At 52.3% G+C, this 19,859-nt stretch overlaps 1 protein-coding gene across 1 annotated transcript; it reads right to left on the bottom strand.

The window, feature by feature from the left end:
* Nucleotides 1–16,562: 16,562 nt before the first annotated feature.
* Nucleotides 16,563–18,861, bottom strand: LOC123104968 (premnaspirodiene oxygenase). Its single transcript, XM_044526927.1, has 2 exons — nucleotides 18,284–18,861; nucleotides 16,563–17,990 (listed from the first exon to the last, which is right to left on the bottom strand). Exons 1-2 carry the CDS (start codon nucleotides 18,740–18,742, stop codon nucleotides 16,923–16,925), a joined length of 1,527 nt encoding a protein of 508 aa, XP_044382862.1. The 5' UTR covers nucleotides 18,743–18,861; the 3' UTR covers nucleotides 16,563–16,922.
* Between the last annotated feature and the right edge of the window lie 998 nt (nucleotides 18,862–19,859).

Here is a 19,859-nt window from a genome sequence, read left to right as displayed (position 1 = left end):
GCACCGCCAACGGTGGGCGTGCAACTGACGGAGGGGCCGCTTGCTGGCGAGGTACCGACCGGCGTATACCCGGGTGCATTAAGCTGCAATGCCCGTGCCGGCACCGGAGACACGAATACCGCCTCCGCCGGAGACACCAATGGCGCCGCCTGCGCATTGTGCGAGTTGCTGGCCGTGAAGCTGGGAACCGGGGGAGGCCCCTGTTGGCCGGCCGCAACCCACATCGTTAGCCGATGAATCAATGTAGGCACCATGGCGTTGAGCGTCATTCCCAGTTGTTGTTGCACTTGATCTTGGACAATCTCCGGAATCCGCGCCACTTGTGCCTTGAGTGCTTCAACCTCGCGCAACTGGCTTTCCGAGCTGGTCTTTTTCTCCTTTCGCCCACCAGCGGTATAGTATGACGACCATTTTGTGGACAAGCCTTTGCCGGCCACACGACCAGCTGACGTCGGCTTACTGAGCTTATCCTTGTTTTTCGTTACATTCAACGCCCTATTTAAAGGGGTGTCGAAAGGGGAGCTCTGAGACGACCCTGCACTACTGCTTTCATTGTCCTGTGGAAGGAACGTGAACCATTTAGAAATATTGGGGATTAATTAGAATGCAACCATATGGAGCTAATTACGCGAGGGATGTATTCCTTACCAGAACAAGCTCAAGCGCCCTGGTCTTCGGATCCGTGGTAAGCTCCTTTGTTACCGGGCCCTCCTTGTACCGGGCCCTGAGAAAGTTCCTGGCCTGCTTGTCATGGTATTTCTCGAAGCGGGGCGGTAGGCCTTGCTTGGCACGCTCCGCGTCCTTCTTGCCCCATATAGGCTCCGCCACTCTGTAACCGCCGGGACCGAGTTGGTGGACCCCTAAGTTCAACTTCCGTATTTCTTTCCCCCACTGACTTGATTCGGAGGTTGCGCTGCTCTCGCACTTGATCTTGAACTCCTTGTAGTCATCTTCACTCATCAAAGGATATTTCGCCTTGATCTTCTCATAACTATCATCTTTATCAATCATTGCCTTCACCGTCCTTTTCCAAGTAGACAGGGGGATCTGGCAAGGGGGATCTGGCGAGGGGGGATAGCAATCGAGATGGAGGGGGATCGAGATCGAGTGTCCTCATGAATATTCAATATTTTTTCATGAATTCAAAAAGTGCCCATGAAATTTAAAAATATTCATGATAGTTCAAAAAGTGCCCATGAAATACAATCGAGAAATGAAGACTACAATTTAAATACAATCGATCTTAGCTAGCTAGCTATCTGTTCACAATCTTCTAGCCCTTCTTTTTCGCAAATGGAGTTCTTCTGTGGAATGGACGTCCTTTAGGTAGGGTGGTCCTGCTTCTTCTTGTGGTGTATGCTGCTACTTCATCGTCGTCGTCATGTTCGATCTTCAGGTCGCCGTACTTGTCGAAGTCTTGCTCATTGGCTACTCCATCCATTCCGATGATCTTCCTTTTGCCTCTCCTCACGACAACACGACTGGGCTTTGACGGGTCGGTAATGAAGAAGCATTGGTCCACTTGGGAAGCCAGTACCTATGGCTCCTTTTTCGCGGTGACGTTTGCGCCCGCGGTCTTGGATTTGGCTTCGGGTATAACCATGGTGGTGAAATACCGGTCTTCTTTTAGGACGCTCTTGGCCCATCTGACACGGAACATCGGGACCTTCTCTCCAGCGTAGCTCAACTCCTAGATCTCCTTGATCCTTCCGTAGTATCTGTCCTTGTCGTTACCGGTGTAGGATTCCATCGTTACCCCAGAGTTCTGATAACCATCGCTCTTCATGTCCTTGTCCTCGGTGTAGAATGTGTAGCCGTTGATATCGTACGCCTCATAGGTCATCAGGTTGTGCTCGGCGCCCTGTGACAAGGCGAATATGAGTTGTTCTTCCGCGGCAGAATCCTCATGTAAAGGGTACGACAGAAGCTTCTGCTTGAACCAACGCGTGAAACATGAGTTGTGCTCTTTGATTATATCTCCGTCCGTCCTCTGTTGGCCTCGGTCATTGTACGTCTTCTCAATAAAGGTTTTGTGCTCTACCACCCAAGGATCGACCACGTCTATGTGTTGTAGTGGGACTAGGTTTGCTCTTTCAAAGTCGGCGAGTCGACCGAAGTCCACATGAATTTTGCGGCGACCCTCACGGTGACCCCATCTAGCGAGCCTGCCGAGGTGCCTGTTGACGGGCAGACCAATGGGGTTCTCGATGCCTAGATAATTCGTGCAGTAGGAGATCCACTCTTCGGTCAGAAAGCCCCTGGCTATACTTCCCTCTGGACGTGACATGTTGCAAACGTATCCTTTGATGACACCATTCATCCTTTTGAACGGCATCATGCTGTGCAGGAACGTCGGCCCGAGTTGGATGATATCCTCCACGATATGGACCAGCAGATGCACCATAACATCGAAGAATGCGGGCGGAAAGTACATCTCAAGCTCGCATAGTATCACCACGATCTCTTCCCGTAGCCTTCTGAGTTGCCTCAAGCCAACCGACTTCTGAGAGATGATGTCGAAAAAGTTGCATAGGCCAAATAGCGTTTCATGGACGTGCGCGTCCATGATCCCACGGATTGCAACTGGAAGTATCTGCGTCATCAGCACATGAAAGTCATGAGACTTCATCCCGCTGAACTTCTGCTTCGCTGGGTCTAGGTATCTGCTTATCTTCCCCGTGTAACCGTAAGGAAGTTTTACTCCTACGAGGCAGGTGAAAAACTGCCCGATCTCCTCCTGACTTAGAGTGAAGCACGCGGGAGGGTAGTCATTTCCGGTCTTCTTGGCCTTTTTGCCTTTGCGACGACTTTATGTGTCCTCCTTCGCCTCATCATCATCATCATCATCATTAGCGTGAAGCTCCTGCCTGATGCCCGTTGATTTCAAGTCTGCCCTTGCTTTCGGCCCATCTTTGGTCCTCTCTGGCATGTTAAGCAGGGTACCAAGAAGACTCTCGCACACGTTCTTCGTGATATGCATGACATCAAGGCTGTGAGGCACAAGGTGGATCTTCCAGTACGGAAAGTCCCAAAAAACAGACCTCGTTTTCCATACCTTCAGCAGCGGCTCTGGCGCCTTTCGCTTCTTTCCCGGCTCTGGCGCCTTTTGCTTCTTTCCCGGCAGTGGGCAATCTTTCCAAATTTTTAACAGCTCGTCTATTTCCTCGCCGCTCCTCGTACGCGGGCGTCTTCGGGGTTCAGTTTCACCATCGAACAGATCCTTGCGTTTCCTCCATGGGTCATCGTCGTGAAGCCACCTTCGATGTCCCATGAACACGGTTTTCAAAGATCCGGGATCTCTATCTAGCTGGCGATACATTGTGTCATCCATGCACCTGACGCATCCAGGAAATCCGTGGACCACCTGCCCCGCAAGATATCCGTAACCGAGATAGTCGTGCACCGTCGTGAGCAGTGCGGCTCTCATAGGGAAATATTCTTTCTCTGCGGTGTCCCACGTATTGGCTGGCGTTTTCCACAGCGTGTCTAGCTCCTCTTTCAGCAGCCCCAGATACAGATTGATGTCGTTCCCTGGTTGTTTCGGCCCTTCAATTAGCATACTCATGTGAATGTACTTCCTCTTCATGCACAACCAGAGGGGGAGGTTGTACATCTACACAAACACAGGCCAGGTGCTATGTGCGCTTCTCTGGCTGCCAAACGGATTGACTCCATCGGTGCTCGCGCCCAGCATGATGTTCCTTGGATTGTTCCCAAATTCTGGGTCTTCGAAGTTCAACGCTTGCCACTGGCTCGCATCCTTAGGGTGACTCAGCATCTTGTCTTTTTATTTATCTCCGGATCATTTCTGTCATCTTCCCGCTTCTTCTCCTCCCTATCCGCGTGCCAACGTAGGAGCTTTGCTACCTTAGGGTCCACGAAATACCGCTGCAGACGAGGAGTGATCGGAAAGTACCACACTACTTTTCGAGGAGCTTTCTTCCTCTTCTTGTATCGAGTGACGCCGGACATCGGACATATGGTAGACTCCGCGTGCTCATCTCGATAAATGATGCAATTGTTCATGCACACATGGTATTTCATGTGCGGTAAATCCAGAGGACAAACGATTTTCTTCACCTCCTCGAAACTGGTAGGGCACTTGTTCTCCTTGGGAAGACGTTCGTGCCAGAATGACACGTTCTCGCCGAAGCATGCGTCGGTCATTTTGTGTTTTACCTTCATCTCCAGAGCCATGAGCGTTACTTTCAGGCGGGTATCCTCGGGCCTGCATCCTTCATACAATGTAGTAACCGCGTCTATCTCTAGTTGATACAGCTTGGCTTTCTCTTGGGCGACAGCTCTTGCGTTATCCATCTGCTTGAGAAGCAGCTCTTGAATATGAGGGTCCTGCACCCAGCCTCCATCATCGTCTGCTCCGGCATCTTCATCTTCATGATCATGGCCTTCGTCTTGATCTTCCTCATCATCATGCCCAACATCTTCTACATGATGACTGTGTACAGCATCACCGTCGTGATCATGTCCTGGAGATTCTTCGTCTTCTTGCCCGCCCGAGCCGCGGTGGTTGTCTTGCTGCCCTTCCTCATTTCTTGCCCAGCCCCCATGGACGACTTCATAGTCATCTTCATCACCTTGCCACCGATAGCCATCCATGAAACCACGCAAGAGCAGGTGGTCCCGCACCTGCCTAGAATCCGGGTCCGCAATAAGGCTCTTCAGCTTGCATCTTCGACACGGACATCTTATCCCCGTCTCTTTCTTTTGGAGCATCTCGGCCTTCGCGGAGCTCAAAAACCTATTCATGATGCCTTCGGTCATCGTGCGGACCATGGTCGCCTGCGGGGTAGAGCAAAACGATATTTTAGAACCAAGAAAAAATTTGGCATGACTTTCCCTAAAAATAGGACCAAAAAGAATGCATAGTGCCAAAATTCTCACCGAAACGGAAATAAATCAACATTCCGGCAAAATATTGGCAACTATCGCATTTCAAATACCGGTACCTGCAAACACAAACATATATGCAACACCACAAACATACATAGATCTAGCTAGGCCACAAAAAGTGCATGTGCACGTTGTTGGAGCGAGCTAGGAAGAAAAAAAGTAGATCTGACAGATAAATATAGCTTTCCCCTTACTTACCTATCAAAAAAAGGTAATTTAACCACTTAATTTTGATGAATCTATGGTGCAAATGAGGTGAGGAGGAGGAGGCAGCCGACAAGCTTGGAGAAGGAGGTGGAGGGAATGAAGTGGGGAAAGTGAGTGTGTAGGTGTGGCTCTCCAAAATATCTAGCTGGTCCCAGGTTACTAATGGCGCACCACCCACACATGCGCCATTAGTAACCCAATATACTAATGGCGCACCTGTTGGCCGTGCGCCATTAGTAGTTTTGCAAATATATATATATATATATATATATATATATATATATATATATATATATATATATATATATATATATACACATACTAATGGCGCACCGTTGCGTAGTGCGCCATTACTACTTTAAACTAGTAATGGCGCACTTTGCCTGGATGCGTCATTAGTATGTTTGGAAAAATGAAAAAAAATTGTTACTAGTGGTGCACCGTGTCTGGTGCACCATTAATATCAATTTCATCTATAGCCCTTTTCCTAGTAGTGCGGGAATTTCGTAGGAGTACTACTCTTTTTTTTTTGTGTTTTTGAAGAAATTTGCATTTCCACTCAAAGCTTATTTTTCGCGTAAGAAAAAGGCTAAGACAATTTTTTAGAATGGCAAGTGGCATCCTATCAAATTCCTATACTGTTTCTAATCCCTATGTTTTGATTTTCGCGTAATAAATCATAGTGCAACTCTCTCATGCAATTTGTGCGGGCCTCGTGGGCCGCCAGATCGGCCAGTGTGCTCTTTGTTTTTGCCAAGATTGCCCTTAGTTAATCGAACAATTCTCCTTCTACCATTTTTAATGATTTATTGAATTGGGCTCTAAAATATCGTTTTAAAAAGAAAATTTCCGGTACGTCCAACACAGGAAAAAGTGGATGTTGGCTTGTTTGGGACCGTCTATTTCTATTTAACAGGTACATGAAAAAACATGTGTCATCCATCACTTTCATCAATGGCCATTAGATTTTCATCCAACGGCTGAAAACAGATTTGGCGTTGTTCATCTTCAACCTCCAGCTTCTTCTTTCTCATGTAGCCACCGGCCAACCCAAACCTAACCGCCTACCTTCGCCCCTGCATCCGGCGGCTATCATCTTCCCGGACCTCCTCTTGACCTCCCCCCATCGCCATGTTGGCTGCTGCCCGACCACCCCTCTAAGTCCCGCACCACCGGTGAACAACTCCAGCAATCTCCCTACATCCCCGCCCTCACCCCTAAGATAGATAATGAGGTCGTTGCTTCCCCCTAAGATAGATAATAAGGTTGTTGCTTCCCCTCAAGATGGATAGTTGGTGTAGACGGGAAAGTTTGCAATACAATAATTGTTGTACTGATGGGGTGCTGGTGCACGTATATATAATACAAGGGAAGGCCACTACCTCAACTATACAAGACTAGGAGGTGGGCCACAACTCCAATACACGTGCAATACAAAACACATACTCAACACCCCCCCCCCCGCAATCGAAGCGTCGCCAGAGACACAGAGACTGGACCGAAACTCCTCGAAGACGGGAGTAGGCAATCCCTTAGTCATCACATCAGCAAACTGTTGCGTCGTCGGCACGTGGAGAACCCAAACACGGCCAAGGGCAACCTGCTCGCGCACGAAGTGAATATCGAGCTCAATATGCTTCGTCCATCGATGGTGCACCGGGTTGGCGGAGAGGTAGACCGCGCTGACGTTATCACAGTAGACAAGAGTGGCCTTGTGAACATCACAAAGCAACTCCTGGAGCAGCTGACGTATCCAAGAGCACTCAGCCACGACGTTGGCCACGACATGATACTCTGCCTCGGCGCTGGAGCGGGAGACTGTCGGCTGCCGCTTCGATGACCAAGAGATCAACGAGGGCCCAAGGTAGACGCAGTAGCCTGACGTAGAGCGTCGCGTGTTGGGGCAGCCAGCCCAGTCAGCATCCGAGTAGGCCACGAGGTCGGTGGAGGCGGAGGCCATCAGGGTGAGTCCCAAGGACATGGTGCCGCGTATGTAACGGAGAATACGCTTCACCAGAGTCCAGTGAGAGTCATGCGGGGCATGCATATGGAGGCACACCTGCTGTACAACGTACTGCAGGTTGGGGAGAGTCAGCGTCAAGTACTGTAAAGCACCGACAATAGAGCGATAAAATGCTCCATCGGACGCGGAGACCCCTCCAGAGCAGAGACCTTCGCCTTCGTGTCGACGGGAGTGGGCACCGGCTTGCAGTTAAGCACCGGCACGCTCAAGGAGCTCGTGGGCATACTTCTGCTGATGCGGAAAGAAACCATTAGCCCGGTGGATCACCTCGATGCCGAAAAAGTAGTGCAGGGGCCCCAAGTCCTTGAGGGCGAACTCATCACGAAGACGAGCAATCAGCCACTGAAGGAGATCGGGGGTGGACGCCGTGAGGATGATGTCGTCGACGTAGAGCAGCAGATATGCAGTGTCAGCTCCCTGATGATACACAAAGAGTGAGGCATCGGAGCAAGTGGACCGAAAGCCCAGAGACTGCAGGAAGGCTGCGATACGATGGTACCAAGCCCGAGGCGCCTGCTACAACCCGTACAGGGAGCGGGAGAGCAAGCACACGAAGTCGGGGTGCTCGGCGTCGACGAAACCAGTAGGCTGCTCACAGAACACCTGCTCGGCGAGATGACCGTGCAAGAAGGTGTTGGAAACGTCCAAATGATGCACAGGCCAGGCGCGCGAGACGGCCAGCTGAAGGACGGCGCGGATCGTGCCCGGTTTTACAACCGGGGCGAAAGTGTCGGTGAAGTCCACACCCGCGCGCTGCCGAAAACCACGAACCACCCATCGAGCCTTGTAGCGCTCGAGAGAACCGTCTGGGCGAGTCTTGTGGCGAAACACCCACTTACCAGAGATGATGTTGGCACGAGGGGGTCGCGGAACAAGCTACCACGTGCGGTTGCGCTGTAAGGCATTAAACTCCTCCTGCATCGCAGCTAGCCAGTGGGGATCCCGAAGGGCAGGATGAGCGGAGATGGGGATGGGTGATGGCGTCGACGTCGAGGCGGTGCACACATACTCGTCAGCGGAGTAGCGCGTACTTGGCCGAAGCACTCCTGCTCGGGCACGGGTAGTCACGCCAAGTGACGGGGCAGCAGGTTCGGCGGGTGTCGCGGCGGTAGGGGCCACGGCAGCGGGGGCACCCGGTGTGGCGGCGGGGGCCGCGGTGGTAGGGGCACCCGGTGCGGCGGCGGAGGCCGCAGCGGCAGCAGCGGTGGGGGCCGCGGCGGCAGCAGCGTCGGCCGATCCGGTGGCAGCAGAGGCGACGGGCGAGGTTGACGTCGAGCCCGTCACAGGCGTGGCGGGCGGGGTGCCGGGCTCAACCTCGTATGAGGGAGACGGGGACCTGGGGGCCCGCGCAGACTCGACCTCGGGGAAGGGAGTCATGAAGCCAGGTGGTGGCGGCATAGGGCGCCGCCGGGGGCTGCCGCTGCGCATCGCTCCACGAAGGGGGCGCGGGGGCCGGCACCGAAGGGTCCGAAGCCGGAGGAACCTGAAAAAAGGGAACACCGTCTCGACAAAGTACACATGCCTCAAGGTGTACACACAAATAGTGACATGATCATAGCACCTGTAACCTTTGGTATTAGGAGGGTAGCCAAGGAAGACGCATGGGACGGATCATGGTGCGAGCTTGTGTGGCGCGGTGGACGCGGTGCTAGGATAACAGAGACAACTGAAGATGCGGAGACCATCATAGGATGGTGGTGTGCCGAAGAGAAGGTGGTGAGGGGCGTAGTTCCACCGAGGGCGACACGGATGAATGTTAACTAAGAGAGTGGCGATAGCGAGGGCATCAGGCCAAAACCGAGCGATCATGTTAGAGTGAAAGAGTAACGTGCGAACACAGTCATTAAGAGTGCTGAGAATGCGCTTGGCGTGGCCGTTCTACTGGGAAGTGTAGGGGCAAGTCAGACGAAAGATGGTGCCGTGAGAGGCGAGAAGTGTGCGAAGAGCGACTTTGTCAAACTCTTTTCCGTTATCAGTTTGGAGTGCGAGTATGGGGCGACCGAACTGGGTGGTGACATAGGAATAAAAGGCGGTGAGTGTGGCTAAAGCATCGGATTTACGACGAAGGGGAAAAGTCCACATATAACGAGAGTAATCATCTAAAGTCACCAAGTAGTATAGATAGCCCGTGTTACTCGCAACGGGAGATGTCCAAACATCACTATGAAGTAATTGAAACGGAAAAGTGGAAACTGAAGAAGACGCACTAAAAGGAAGACGAACGTGCTTGCCTAAGCGACAAGCCTCACAAGAGTGCTCGTCGAGCTTATCACATGAGAAGGAGAACTCCTAAGGATTTGACATAAGACGGTGTGGTTGGGGTGACCCAAGCGAGTGTGCCAAAGGTCAACGCCGGCGGCGAGAGCAACAGGTGTGGAGGTGGAGGCGCCGGCGTGCACGGGGTAGAGCTCATCGGGACTGTCACATCGGTGAAGGACCATACGGGTACAGGCGTCTTTCATAGAAAAGCCGACGCCGTCAAATTCAACAGTAAGTGGGTTCTCACGAGTAAGACGACGAACGGAAACTAGGTTTGTGACTAAATCAGGTGAAACAAGAACATTAGACATAGTAATGGGTGTGGAAGTGGAGGGAAAGCTAGTGCTACCGATATGAGTAATAGGTAAGGAGGAGCTATTGCCGACGGTGATACGAGTGGGTGTGTGAACGGGAGTGGAGGAGGTTAGGTTACCGGGATGAGCTGTCATGTGCGCAGTAGCACCTGAGTCCATGTACCAGTCGCCTCCACCGACAGAGCTACTCCGCGACGGTGCAGAGTTCTGGGCGGTGAAGAGGGTGGGGTCCCATGGCACAGGTACCGGCGGCGGCGGAAGGCCCCCGTAGGGCGGCGCCGGGACGGGCGGGCCATAACCACCGAGGGGCGGCAGCGCGGGGAGGGCGCCATAGCGGGCGCCAGTCGGCTGGAAGGGTGCGCCGATGAACGCCTGGTGGCCAGCGGGGAGAGCCTGCTGATAATGCGGCGCCCCCCGGCGTCCTGGGCCTGCGGCTGCTGTAGGCGGTGGCGACCACTGCCACGCCGGTTGCGTCGGCCCCCGCTCCCTTGTGGGTGCTGCGGGGAAGGACGTGACTGGATTGGTGCGACCGGGGAAGCGGTTCCACCGCAGATGGGGAAGTAGCCTGGAGAGTCCATGGAAAGCGTCGGAGGCGGCGGGAAGAGGAAGGGGGCGACGGCGGCGGCACGCGGGAGCACGCGGCGCGGCGGGTTAGGGTTGCGGCGCGACGGGGCGGCAGCGGTGCGACGAGGGGCGCGCGACGGCGGCAGTAAGTCAGCGCAACGAGTGGGAGCGGAAGCGGCGCGGCGGCACGGGGCGGCGGCGGCGTCAGAAGAGGACGCGGCGGCGCGTGCAGGGAGGTGCGGCGCGGCGGCGGCGGTGGGGAGCGGCGGCGCGCGCGGGGAGGCGGCGGCGGCGGCGCGCGCGGGGAGGCGCTGCGCGGCGGTGGGGAGCGGCGCCGGCGGCGGCGCGCGCGAGGAGGTGTGGCGTGGCGGCAGCTTACCCTAGGTCAGAACCTTCAAGATGATATAATGTAGATGGAAAAGTTTGCAATACAATAATCGTTGTATTGATGGGGTGTTGGTGCACGTATATATCTATACCAATATAAAAAGATCTAAATGCAGATTCAAACCATCTCGACCTTTAAATCATGTTATCTAGCGGTTTAAATCGCTCCAATGTTAAGCACCAAACACATTTAACGCGTTAATTACCCATCAATGCCATTGGTTATAAACACGTTTTGACTCATCGCTATCCCTTAAAATCTGCCATGTAATTAATATCCTACCATTTTCGTGAAAAAGTAATTGATATCTTACCAAATACCAACATGCAACAGATATATCTTACCTAATATAACGTGCAACTAATATCCTACCTAATATAAATGTGCATTGCACGTACATTATTACTAGTAATACAAGGAAAGGTCTCTACCTCAAATATACAAGACTAGGAGGTGGGCCATAATTCTAATACACGTACAATACAAAACACATACTCAACAATTAAATTGTTTCTTCTTCGATGAGGTCCGACCTCATAAAAAAAGTAATTGACGCAACAATTATTTACACGTATCTGAATAATAGCAAAACCGTTTTTTTTTTTTGGAAGAGGCGAATATCATGTCAATCATGCATTGGCAAAAGGCCAAAATTGTATAGCAACAGTGCAACGCCCAGGTATACATATCCCTATGCCCATGTGGCCATGCAGCGTGATTTTCATACTCTTGCTGGCCAATGCATCCTCGTGATTGTCCTTCTCCAACTGCATGCACGCAAGGCCTACTCTTTTTAAAGCAACTCCAACGCAGGGATCTAAATGGACACGTATTTTATCTGTTTGAGTCTTATGTCCGCTTGGTGGACATGGGATGGATACGACGAGCATCCAACGTTAAAACGGAAAAGAGGACAATAGCCCCGTACGGCTTCTGCCACGTCGGCACGCACTCCCGCCATTCGCCGCTCCGCCCTGGCTTCCCCCTTCCTTGCCCTGCTTCTCGTCGTGGACGCGCACCAGGATGGCACATGCAGGTCCTCGCAGAGCAGCGCCTCCTACATCTGCTGCACAACAAAGCTCTACAGCTCCCGCACGACTCGCCGGCGGAGCCCAGGCTGCTCGTCCCACCATGTGCCGCCGCCGACGAGATCTACAGTTCCCCGGCTCTTCCCGGCGCCGCGCCGCCCACGTGCAGTTCCCCGGCCCCGTCGGCTCGGCTTAGAACGGGAGGCGGCAGCGGAGATCTCTCCGTCGTCCTGGACCACGGCGTGGGATGCAGCTTGCGCCACTGAGCGCCGCGGACAGGCCTCAAGGACGGCGGAGGAGGCGGGAAGGAGGATTGGGTGGGGATGGTGGGGGCCTGCGCCTGTGAGCGGGATGGCGGAGAAGGCGGGGAAGGAGGACTGGGTGGGGACGCCAGCTCGTGCGCGCTCACTGCTAAGTGGGACCAAGGGCGGACACGAGCGGACGACAACGGTCGAGCAGAGCGTCTGCTTCTGTCCACTTCATACCCATTTCTTTTTAGATTTGAGCCAAGTTTGGGTTGGGACGGACAACACGCGGACACAGACGTCCGTTTGGATCGCCCCATTGGGTCAAGTTTTGTGTTCGAATAATTCAAACGGATAAAATGGGTCACCCCATTAGAGTTGCTCTTAGAGGCCCTGGGCCGCTCGAGCTTGACTGAACTAAGGTAGCTGTACCTCTCCATCTGCCCACGTCTGCAACTCTGCATGCATGTTGATTACACACGGTCGATCGATCCTATGTTTTGCATCGTACTCGTAGCTACTTTCAGCTAAGATGGATGCTTCCCCTAAACAAGAACTAAGATGAATTATGCAGACATGAACTTCTTCTTACTCCCTCCGATCATTTTTACACCGCGTACTAGATTTCAGTCTTTGAAGTTAGATCACGTTTATACAAGAAACTATTAACATTCATAATACAAAATTAATATCCTGGGATCCATCATAGAATATATATGTCCATATTTATATTTATTTGGTATACTAAGGGTTCGTTCAGACTCCCTCCGCTCCGCGGCTCCGCGTCGGAGCGAAGTGGCGATCCAAGTTATAAATCGGGGAGTTGGTAAAAGGCGCTCCGTCCGCTCCGTGGAGAGGCTCCGAACAGGCGCTAAATGCACGTGAACCGATTAGTTCTCACAGTGCAGCGCCTAATGTCAGTGTCAGTATGTAGATGCTTTGCTGTTTGATTAAACCGACTGATCGAGCACTGTGTTCATGAATCCTAAGTGATGTATCTGAATTTTCTGAACATACGATCATATTATATGGTGATATGGTTATTTCGTGAAATATTACACGTATGTACCTCACCAAGTCACGGCCTCCAACACCGAGTCACTGCCGTCCTGTAACCGTCTCCCCCCTTCTTCAGCGCGGGCAACCCACCCCCGCACTCAGAGCATCTCTAGCAGACTCCGCTTCCCGCCCTGACCCGCAAAATAATCACTAAAATATTGGTTGGTGCGGAAAAACCTGCCCGATCAGACACGTATACGCGCCTGACCCGTAATTTTTTTTTTGCCGGGCGCGGCAAACGATCTCCCCCGACCTCTAGATTCACAGGGTAGGAATGTGACCCGAGCTCGGCCCCTATCCGCAGCGAGATTTGGCGGGAGGGACATTTCCGCGTGGCCGTTCCCGCACCCCCCACCCTCCGCGACCATTGCCCCGCCACCTCATGCTCCGGTGCATCTTCCCCGGTCGTCCTTTGCTGCCATGGATGACTCCCTGCTGTCCCCCGTCCTTGTCGAGGTCGCGCACGCTCAATTCCCTCGGGCGGATCTCGTCGCCAGCCATGTTGGCCCCGCCGTCGCTCAAGGCAGCACTGCGCCTGCCCGCAAGCGGCAGGGCAACGTGGTCGTGCAGGGCGGGAATCCGGTTGCCCCCGCCGCGAAGGCCCGCGCTCCGGGCGCCAACGCCGCTGCGCGATCCCGGCCGGTGGCGGAGAAGGTCGGCAAGGTCTCCGGCGTAAAGCGGAAGAAGATTCCGGCTACAAAGAAGTCAGCTCCTTCATCCACTCCGTCCGCCCCGGAAAGAGGTTCCTCGGCGATGCCGCTTAACGGTGTTGCTCCCACCGCAAGCGAGGTGTTTGACGAAAAGGCCGGAAGGTATGCGTCCTCGGGCATGGCAATTTCCTTTGCTTTTCGCCATTTGCGATAGCTCGTGACTTGTTGTCGTTCACTATAGCGGTGGTTCGAACAATGCAACTGTCGAGTTCGTGAACTTGTTGGACACCAACGCCGTTGACATCGATCAAGCCCCGTTCGCCGCATTCGATTACAATGAAACGGAGGGTGGCGTGGATGACCATGGTGGTGAGAAAGAAGTGGAGGAGATCGATGAGTGGGTGTATGAGCAATCGCAAACAAAAACAGGGAAAAGCCAGAGATCGAAGAACTACACGATCTTGGAAGATCAAATCTTGATCAAGGCATGGAGTGCGGTGTCTCTTGATGAATGCACGGGTACTTCTCAAACCGCCAAGAGGTATTGACAAAGGATCAAAGATCAATACTTTCGCATGATGGCAAAGCATCCCAATAGGACTCCACGCACCTTTCGGTCGCTTCAAGAGCGTTGGGATGTGATCAAGCCTATTTGCAGCCATTGGGCAGCTTGCTTGGAGCAAGTACGCAATGCACCTTCAACTGGAACCGTGGAATCCGACTATGTGAGTTCGTTTTGACTTTGTTCAAGTTGTGCACATCATATTGCATCATATGAAATGATTGCATCATTTGAATTTGTTCAAATTGTGTAGGACAAAATTGCCCAACATAGATACAAAGACATGGAAGCGTCGGAAGGCAAATTCTTCAAACTAGAGCATTGTTGGGACTTGCTCAAAGAGTGTGAGAAGTGAAAGTTGATCGACAAAGAATCCCCACCGAAGAGAGGTTCACTTACAAACATGGATGAAGATGAGGATGATGATGGCCCAAGAAATTTGAACAAGCCCGATGGCGACAAGAAGACTAAGGAGAAGATGAAGAGAGAGCACGAAGTATCGAGCTTGAGGGATAAGATTGATATCATGGTGCAATCAAATGAGTTGATGTTGTTGAAGTCGTTGGAGATCAAGAAAGAGTTGGCCGAGAAAAAGGCAAGGAAGAAGCAAGAAAAATGGTAATTGCTCAAGGAAGAGGGGCTGAGGAAAGTAGCCATCAAGGAGAGAAGAGCACGTGCCGCTGGAAACAAAGCCATGTCCAAGTTGCTCGCCGAAGAGAACAAGATCATGACGATGAACCGCAATGACATGGATGACCTCACCAAAGAATGACATGATATGGCAAGAAGAGAAATCCTGAAGAGGAGAATGGTCGCGTCAGCCAGTGCGTGTTACAGAGCCGGAGATGTTTTCTCTGCTCCATATGGTACCAATGTTGATGGTTTCGGTGCGGGAGTTGGAACAAGCACCGTAGGTGGATTCGGTGGTTCCGATAAACTCTATGGACTCGATGGCGCGGAGTGAAGATAGACCAAGATGATACTGGACATGGTCGTCACTTTTGCAAGACCCTCTTTTGCATTTCTCCTACAAAACTTAAGCTTTTATTTGTGCGTGAACTGTGTTCTATTGTTTGAATTTGAACTTATTTGTCGCAACCGATGTCAAATTCGATAATTGGGCATCTTCGGTTTGTGGGTCGACGCGGCGGTGCCCGAGCAGACCCCGCATAGCTGACCCGTAAAAGAGGATATTCGCCGAATATCCTCTTTTACGGGTCCATTTTACGGGGTCTGAGTCTAACCTCACCAGCGCCGGCCTACATATACACTTTTTCACGAACTGCAAAAGACTTTTGCGGGGTCTGTTAGAGATGCTCTCACATCCACAACATTTAATATCCTCTTTTACGGGTCCATTTTACGGGGTCTGAGTCTAACCTCACCAGCGCCGGCCTACATATACACTTTTTCACGAACTGCAAAAGACTTTTGCGGGGTCTGTTAGAGATGCTCTCACATCCACAACATTTAACTCTTCACCTCACAAGCCGTCGGTTTTCTTTCACTATGAAATTGGCTAATGTCTAATTTTGTTTCATGCAACTAATCGATAGCAAACGCAACCATGTGTAGGGCTAAGCTAGGGGTGACACGTAATACCCGCCATCCTTTCCACGTCAACTGCTTATGGTCATCTTGTGGCTGAAATTAAGAAGTTGATGAGAGAGAGGGTGTTTATTCCCTCAAAATTAATTAGGGATCAAAATAGAGTTGCCGATGACTTGGCAAATTATAGTCGTATAGAATATACCACAGCTGTGTGGATGTACCTTGAACCATCATGTATTGAGAATCTTTTGACACTCGACTGTAACTCTCTGAATATGGAATAAAACTCTGTTTTCCGTCGCAGAAAAAAAACTTGTACTCCATTAAAAGAAAAAAAAACTTGTACTCCATAAGAGCCCGGGCTTGCGTATGGCTGCCTGAGGCAATTTGATGGCGACAAAGTAAATTTGAACAGTGCAATGCTATAATTTTGCTACTCACTCCATTAACAAATACTCACTCTGTTTTAAGATAAGTGTTACTGATATAGTATAAAGTTGTACTAAGTCAAGTAGAGTATATTTTTAAAGGGTGTGGCTAGGTCTCGGTCAAGTGGCATAGCATATAAAAAGGAAGAAAAAGTTTAAAAGAGAACTTTTACGGATCTCCGTGCAAGTTCTTCTACTATAACATCGACTAAGACTTGATTAAGTCTCAGTCGACTGATTTAACATTCCTGATTTTTAAAACTCAATTGATTTTCTCAGTCGTTGGACAAATAATTAGCTCGTTGCCGGCCAAGTTAATAATTAGGTGATACATGCGATATGACCCAGGCCGGACAAACGAAGAACAGAATAATGTCAAACAGCAGTAGTACTTACGTACTCCCACATGGGAGTAACAACAATCTAATCATTCACGCAGATACAGTACGGCCAGAACGATCGGCATCAATTATTAGGGCCTCCATGGTTATACTGCACGTGACGCACGTACACCACACACATCAACACAAGCAACGTACTCAATGATACAACACACACGCGCGCACGCAGGCGGCCGAGGCGGGGAGCACACGTACGAGACCCTACTGCTGCTACAGCGCGCGTGGGTGGTAGATAGTAGTAGATGGGCACGGACCGACGGACACACACACACATTGGGTGCATGCATCATGATAGGTCGGTACGAAGCCAGCATGCGTACGGCCAAACGTGGCTACGCGACGGCGGCCGGGACGAAGGGGGTGGCGAGGAGCATCAGCGGGGTGCGGCGGCGCACGCCGAGGCCGGGGGCCTCCTCCATGTCGACCTCGGCCACGCCCTCCGGCAGCGACCAGTCGAAGTGGTAGAGGAGGCCGACGAGGGCGAGCTCCATGCTGGCCAGCCCGTAGTTGAAGCCCGGGCACATCCTGCGCCCGGCGCCGAACGGGAGGAACTCGTAGCTGCTGCCGGTGAAGTCCACGGCGCCGTCCTCGAACCGCTCCGGCCGGAACTCCTCGGCAGCCTCCCAGTACTTGGGGTCCCGCCCGATGGCCCACGCGTTGATGACCACGCGCGACTTGGCCGGGACGGTGTACCCTTCCATGTCGCACTGGTCGATGCTCTCCCGGGGCACCAGCAGCGGCGCCGGCGGGTGCAACCGGAGCGCCTCCTTGATCACCAGCTTCAGGTACTGCAGGTTGCTCGCCTGCAGGTCGGCCTCCGTCACGGCCGCCTTCCCCTTGAACGCCTCCCGGATCTGGGCCTGCAGCTTCTTCATAACCCGCGGGTTGCGCATCAGCTCCGACATCCCCCACTCCATCGCCGACGCCGACGTGCCCGTGCCGCCCGCGAACATGTCGAGGATGATGGCCTTCATCCTGCTGTCGTCCAGGTGGAACCCGAAGCCGCCCTTCTCCTGCAGCCCGATGAGCACGTCCACCAGGTTCTCGTCCACGTTCTCGGTGGCGCCGTTCTTGATCTTCTCGGCGCGGGCGGCCTTCCTCTCGGCGATGATCTCCTCCAGGATGGCGTCCACCGTGGTGTAGATGCCCTGGAGGCTGCGCTTCATGCCGGTGATGGTGGCGAGCATGGTGGTCCACGTCGGGAAGAGGTCGGGGATGTTGAAGCCGCTCGCCAGGCCCACGCCGGACTTGATGGCGGCCATGAACTCGGCCGCGTTCTTCCGCTTCTTCCCGAACGCCGCCCGCGCCACGATGCTGTTGGTGACGCTGTGGAACATGACGCTCAGGTTCACCGGCGTCGACGGCCCAGCCACGCGGATCTGCTCCACCCGCATCATCACCTGCATGTGTGCATGCATGCATCCGTCAACACGAATCGAGCAGACGAAGCAAACACTGTCCATTCATAAGTCTCATCTTGATCGAAATAATTTAGCACAGACTAACACATGTCTAAGTACTTGTGGTGCCAGTATTTAATTTTTTCCACGTGACGCGGTTCTGTGTTACGTAACTTTTCGGCCGTGCTGCTAGGTGTAGCTGTGAACCACTATACTTGACTGCTTGTAAGTTCAATTATTACTCTGGCCTGGCGTCTTTTGTTGCCACGTTCAGATAGTTAATTAACTATTACCTCGTCCTCCCTGATGTGGCGGAAGGAGAGCACGCGCTTGGGGCTGAGGATCTCGGCGGCGCAGAGCTGGCGGAGCTTGCGCCAGTAGTCGCCGGAGGGGGAGAAGAGGATGTCGGCCCACTCGTAGCCGACGATCTCGCCGGCGAGGAGCTTGGGGCGGGTGGCGAAGTTGGTGTCGTGGGTCTTGAGCACCAGCCGCGCCGTCTCCTTGGACGACACCACCAGCAGCGGCGTCTGGCCGAGCTGCAGCATCATGAGCGGGCCGTGCGCGTCCGCCAGGTCCCGCAGCTTGCGGTGCGGCAGCACGTTCAGCAGGTGGTGCATGCTGCCGATCACCGGCAGCTTCCACGGCCCCGGCGGCGCCCTCTCCCGCACCGGGTTCAGGTACACCTTCAGCACCTGCAGCAGGGCCACCGCCACGGCCGCCAGCACCAGCGACTGGACGTAGAGCTCGTCCATGCCTGCGTTACCAAAGCTCGTTGAGCTCACTCACTAGCTCTCCAGCTGCTAGCTAGCTAGGGCTTATCACCAATGATAAGGATGCACTGGTAGAAGCGGTGCTGGTGGTGATTGGTGGTGACTGGTGTGAGTTGCTCTGCAGCTGCTGGGAGCGGGTATATATAGCTAGCAATCCTTGAGGTGTAGGAGTAGGGGCAAGTGGGCGATGTGGGGGGCGAGTTGGCCCGCGTCACGATGGTGACGCAGCCCATGATGCGGGGCCATTAGTTTAGAGCAACATGTTAACTTGGCAACACTGTGTGATGGTTAGTGCAACGTTGTCTTCTCTAAGCTCAACAGTAGTATAGTGTTACTGTAAGTAAGGTCCAATAGACTTATAGACTACCGTCACTACTGTAGTCCGATGGTCCAACCCCAATCTATACTATATGTGGAGTATATGTGCATACGCATGCATCCATATAGTTCCATACTGCAAGTGGAAATGTATAAGCATATAAATTTGAAGACTTTGCATTCTTCGAAAGAATGTGTAAGCATCTTGGAAGTGCATGGGACAAACGTACCAGCTATACAAGAAGGAGCAACATAAACAATTTCCATCATTCTTGACTTACATAATAATCATGCATCATAAGTCATGTTAAAGATGAGCCAATGATGTATAGTAAACCGTAAAACCATGTTATTAGATGATTCTAATGTTGCGCTCTCTACTTCCGTTTGAACCTTGAACCGTTGATGTTGTCGGATGTTGGTGGAGTATTTGACAAAAACTACCACATTAGGGGTTGCCGTCCCATAGAACTACCACATTCAAAAAAGTCTCTGATAACTACCAAATTTTTTTAATTTTGTGACTAAAAACTACCACTTTTGAAAAATGGCCAGTTTAGATGATTTAAACACGTTTATGACACGCGGGACCCACCTGTCAGGCTGACGTGGCGGCCAAGTCAACTCCGTTTATTTTGACCGTTAAGCTGACCGTTATGACAGGTGGGGCCCACACGTCGGTCTCTTCAAAAAAATAAAAACAACTAGGTCCCTATAACTTTTAAAAAAGCAATCAGATCCTTGCAAATTTTATAAAAAAGCAATCATGTCCTTTTCAATT

This window comes from Triticum aestivum, chromosome 5A (assembly GCF_018294505.1).
Source record: "Triticum aestivum cultivar Chinese Spring chromosome 5A, IWGSC CS RefSeq v2.1, whole genome shotgun sequence".
Lineage (NCBI taxonomy): Eukaryota > Viridiplantae > Streptophyta > Magnoliopsida > Poales > Poaceae > Triticum > Triticum aestivum.
The sequence above is the reverse complement of the archived record's forward strand: the minus strand, read 5'-3'. Positions and strand labels throughout refer to the sequence as shown.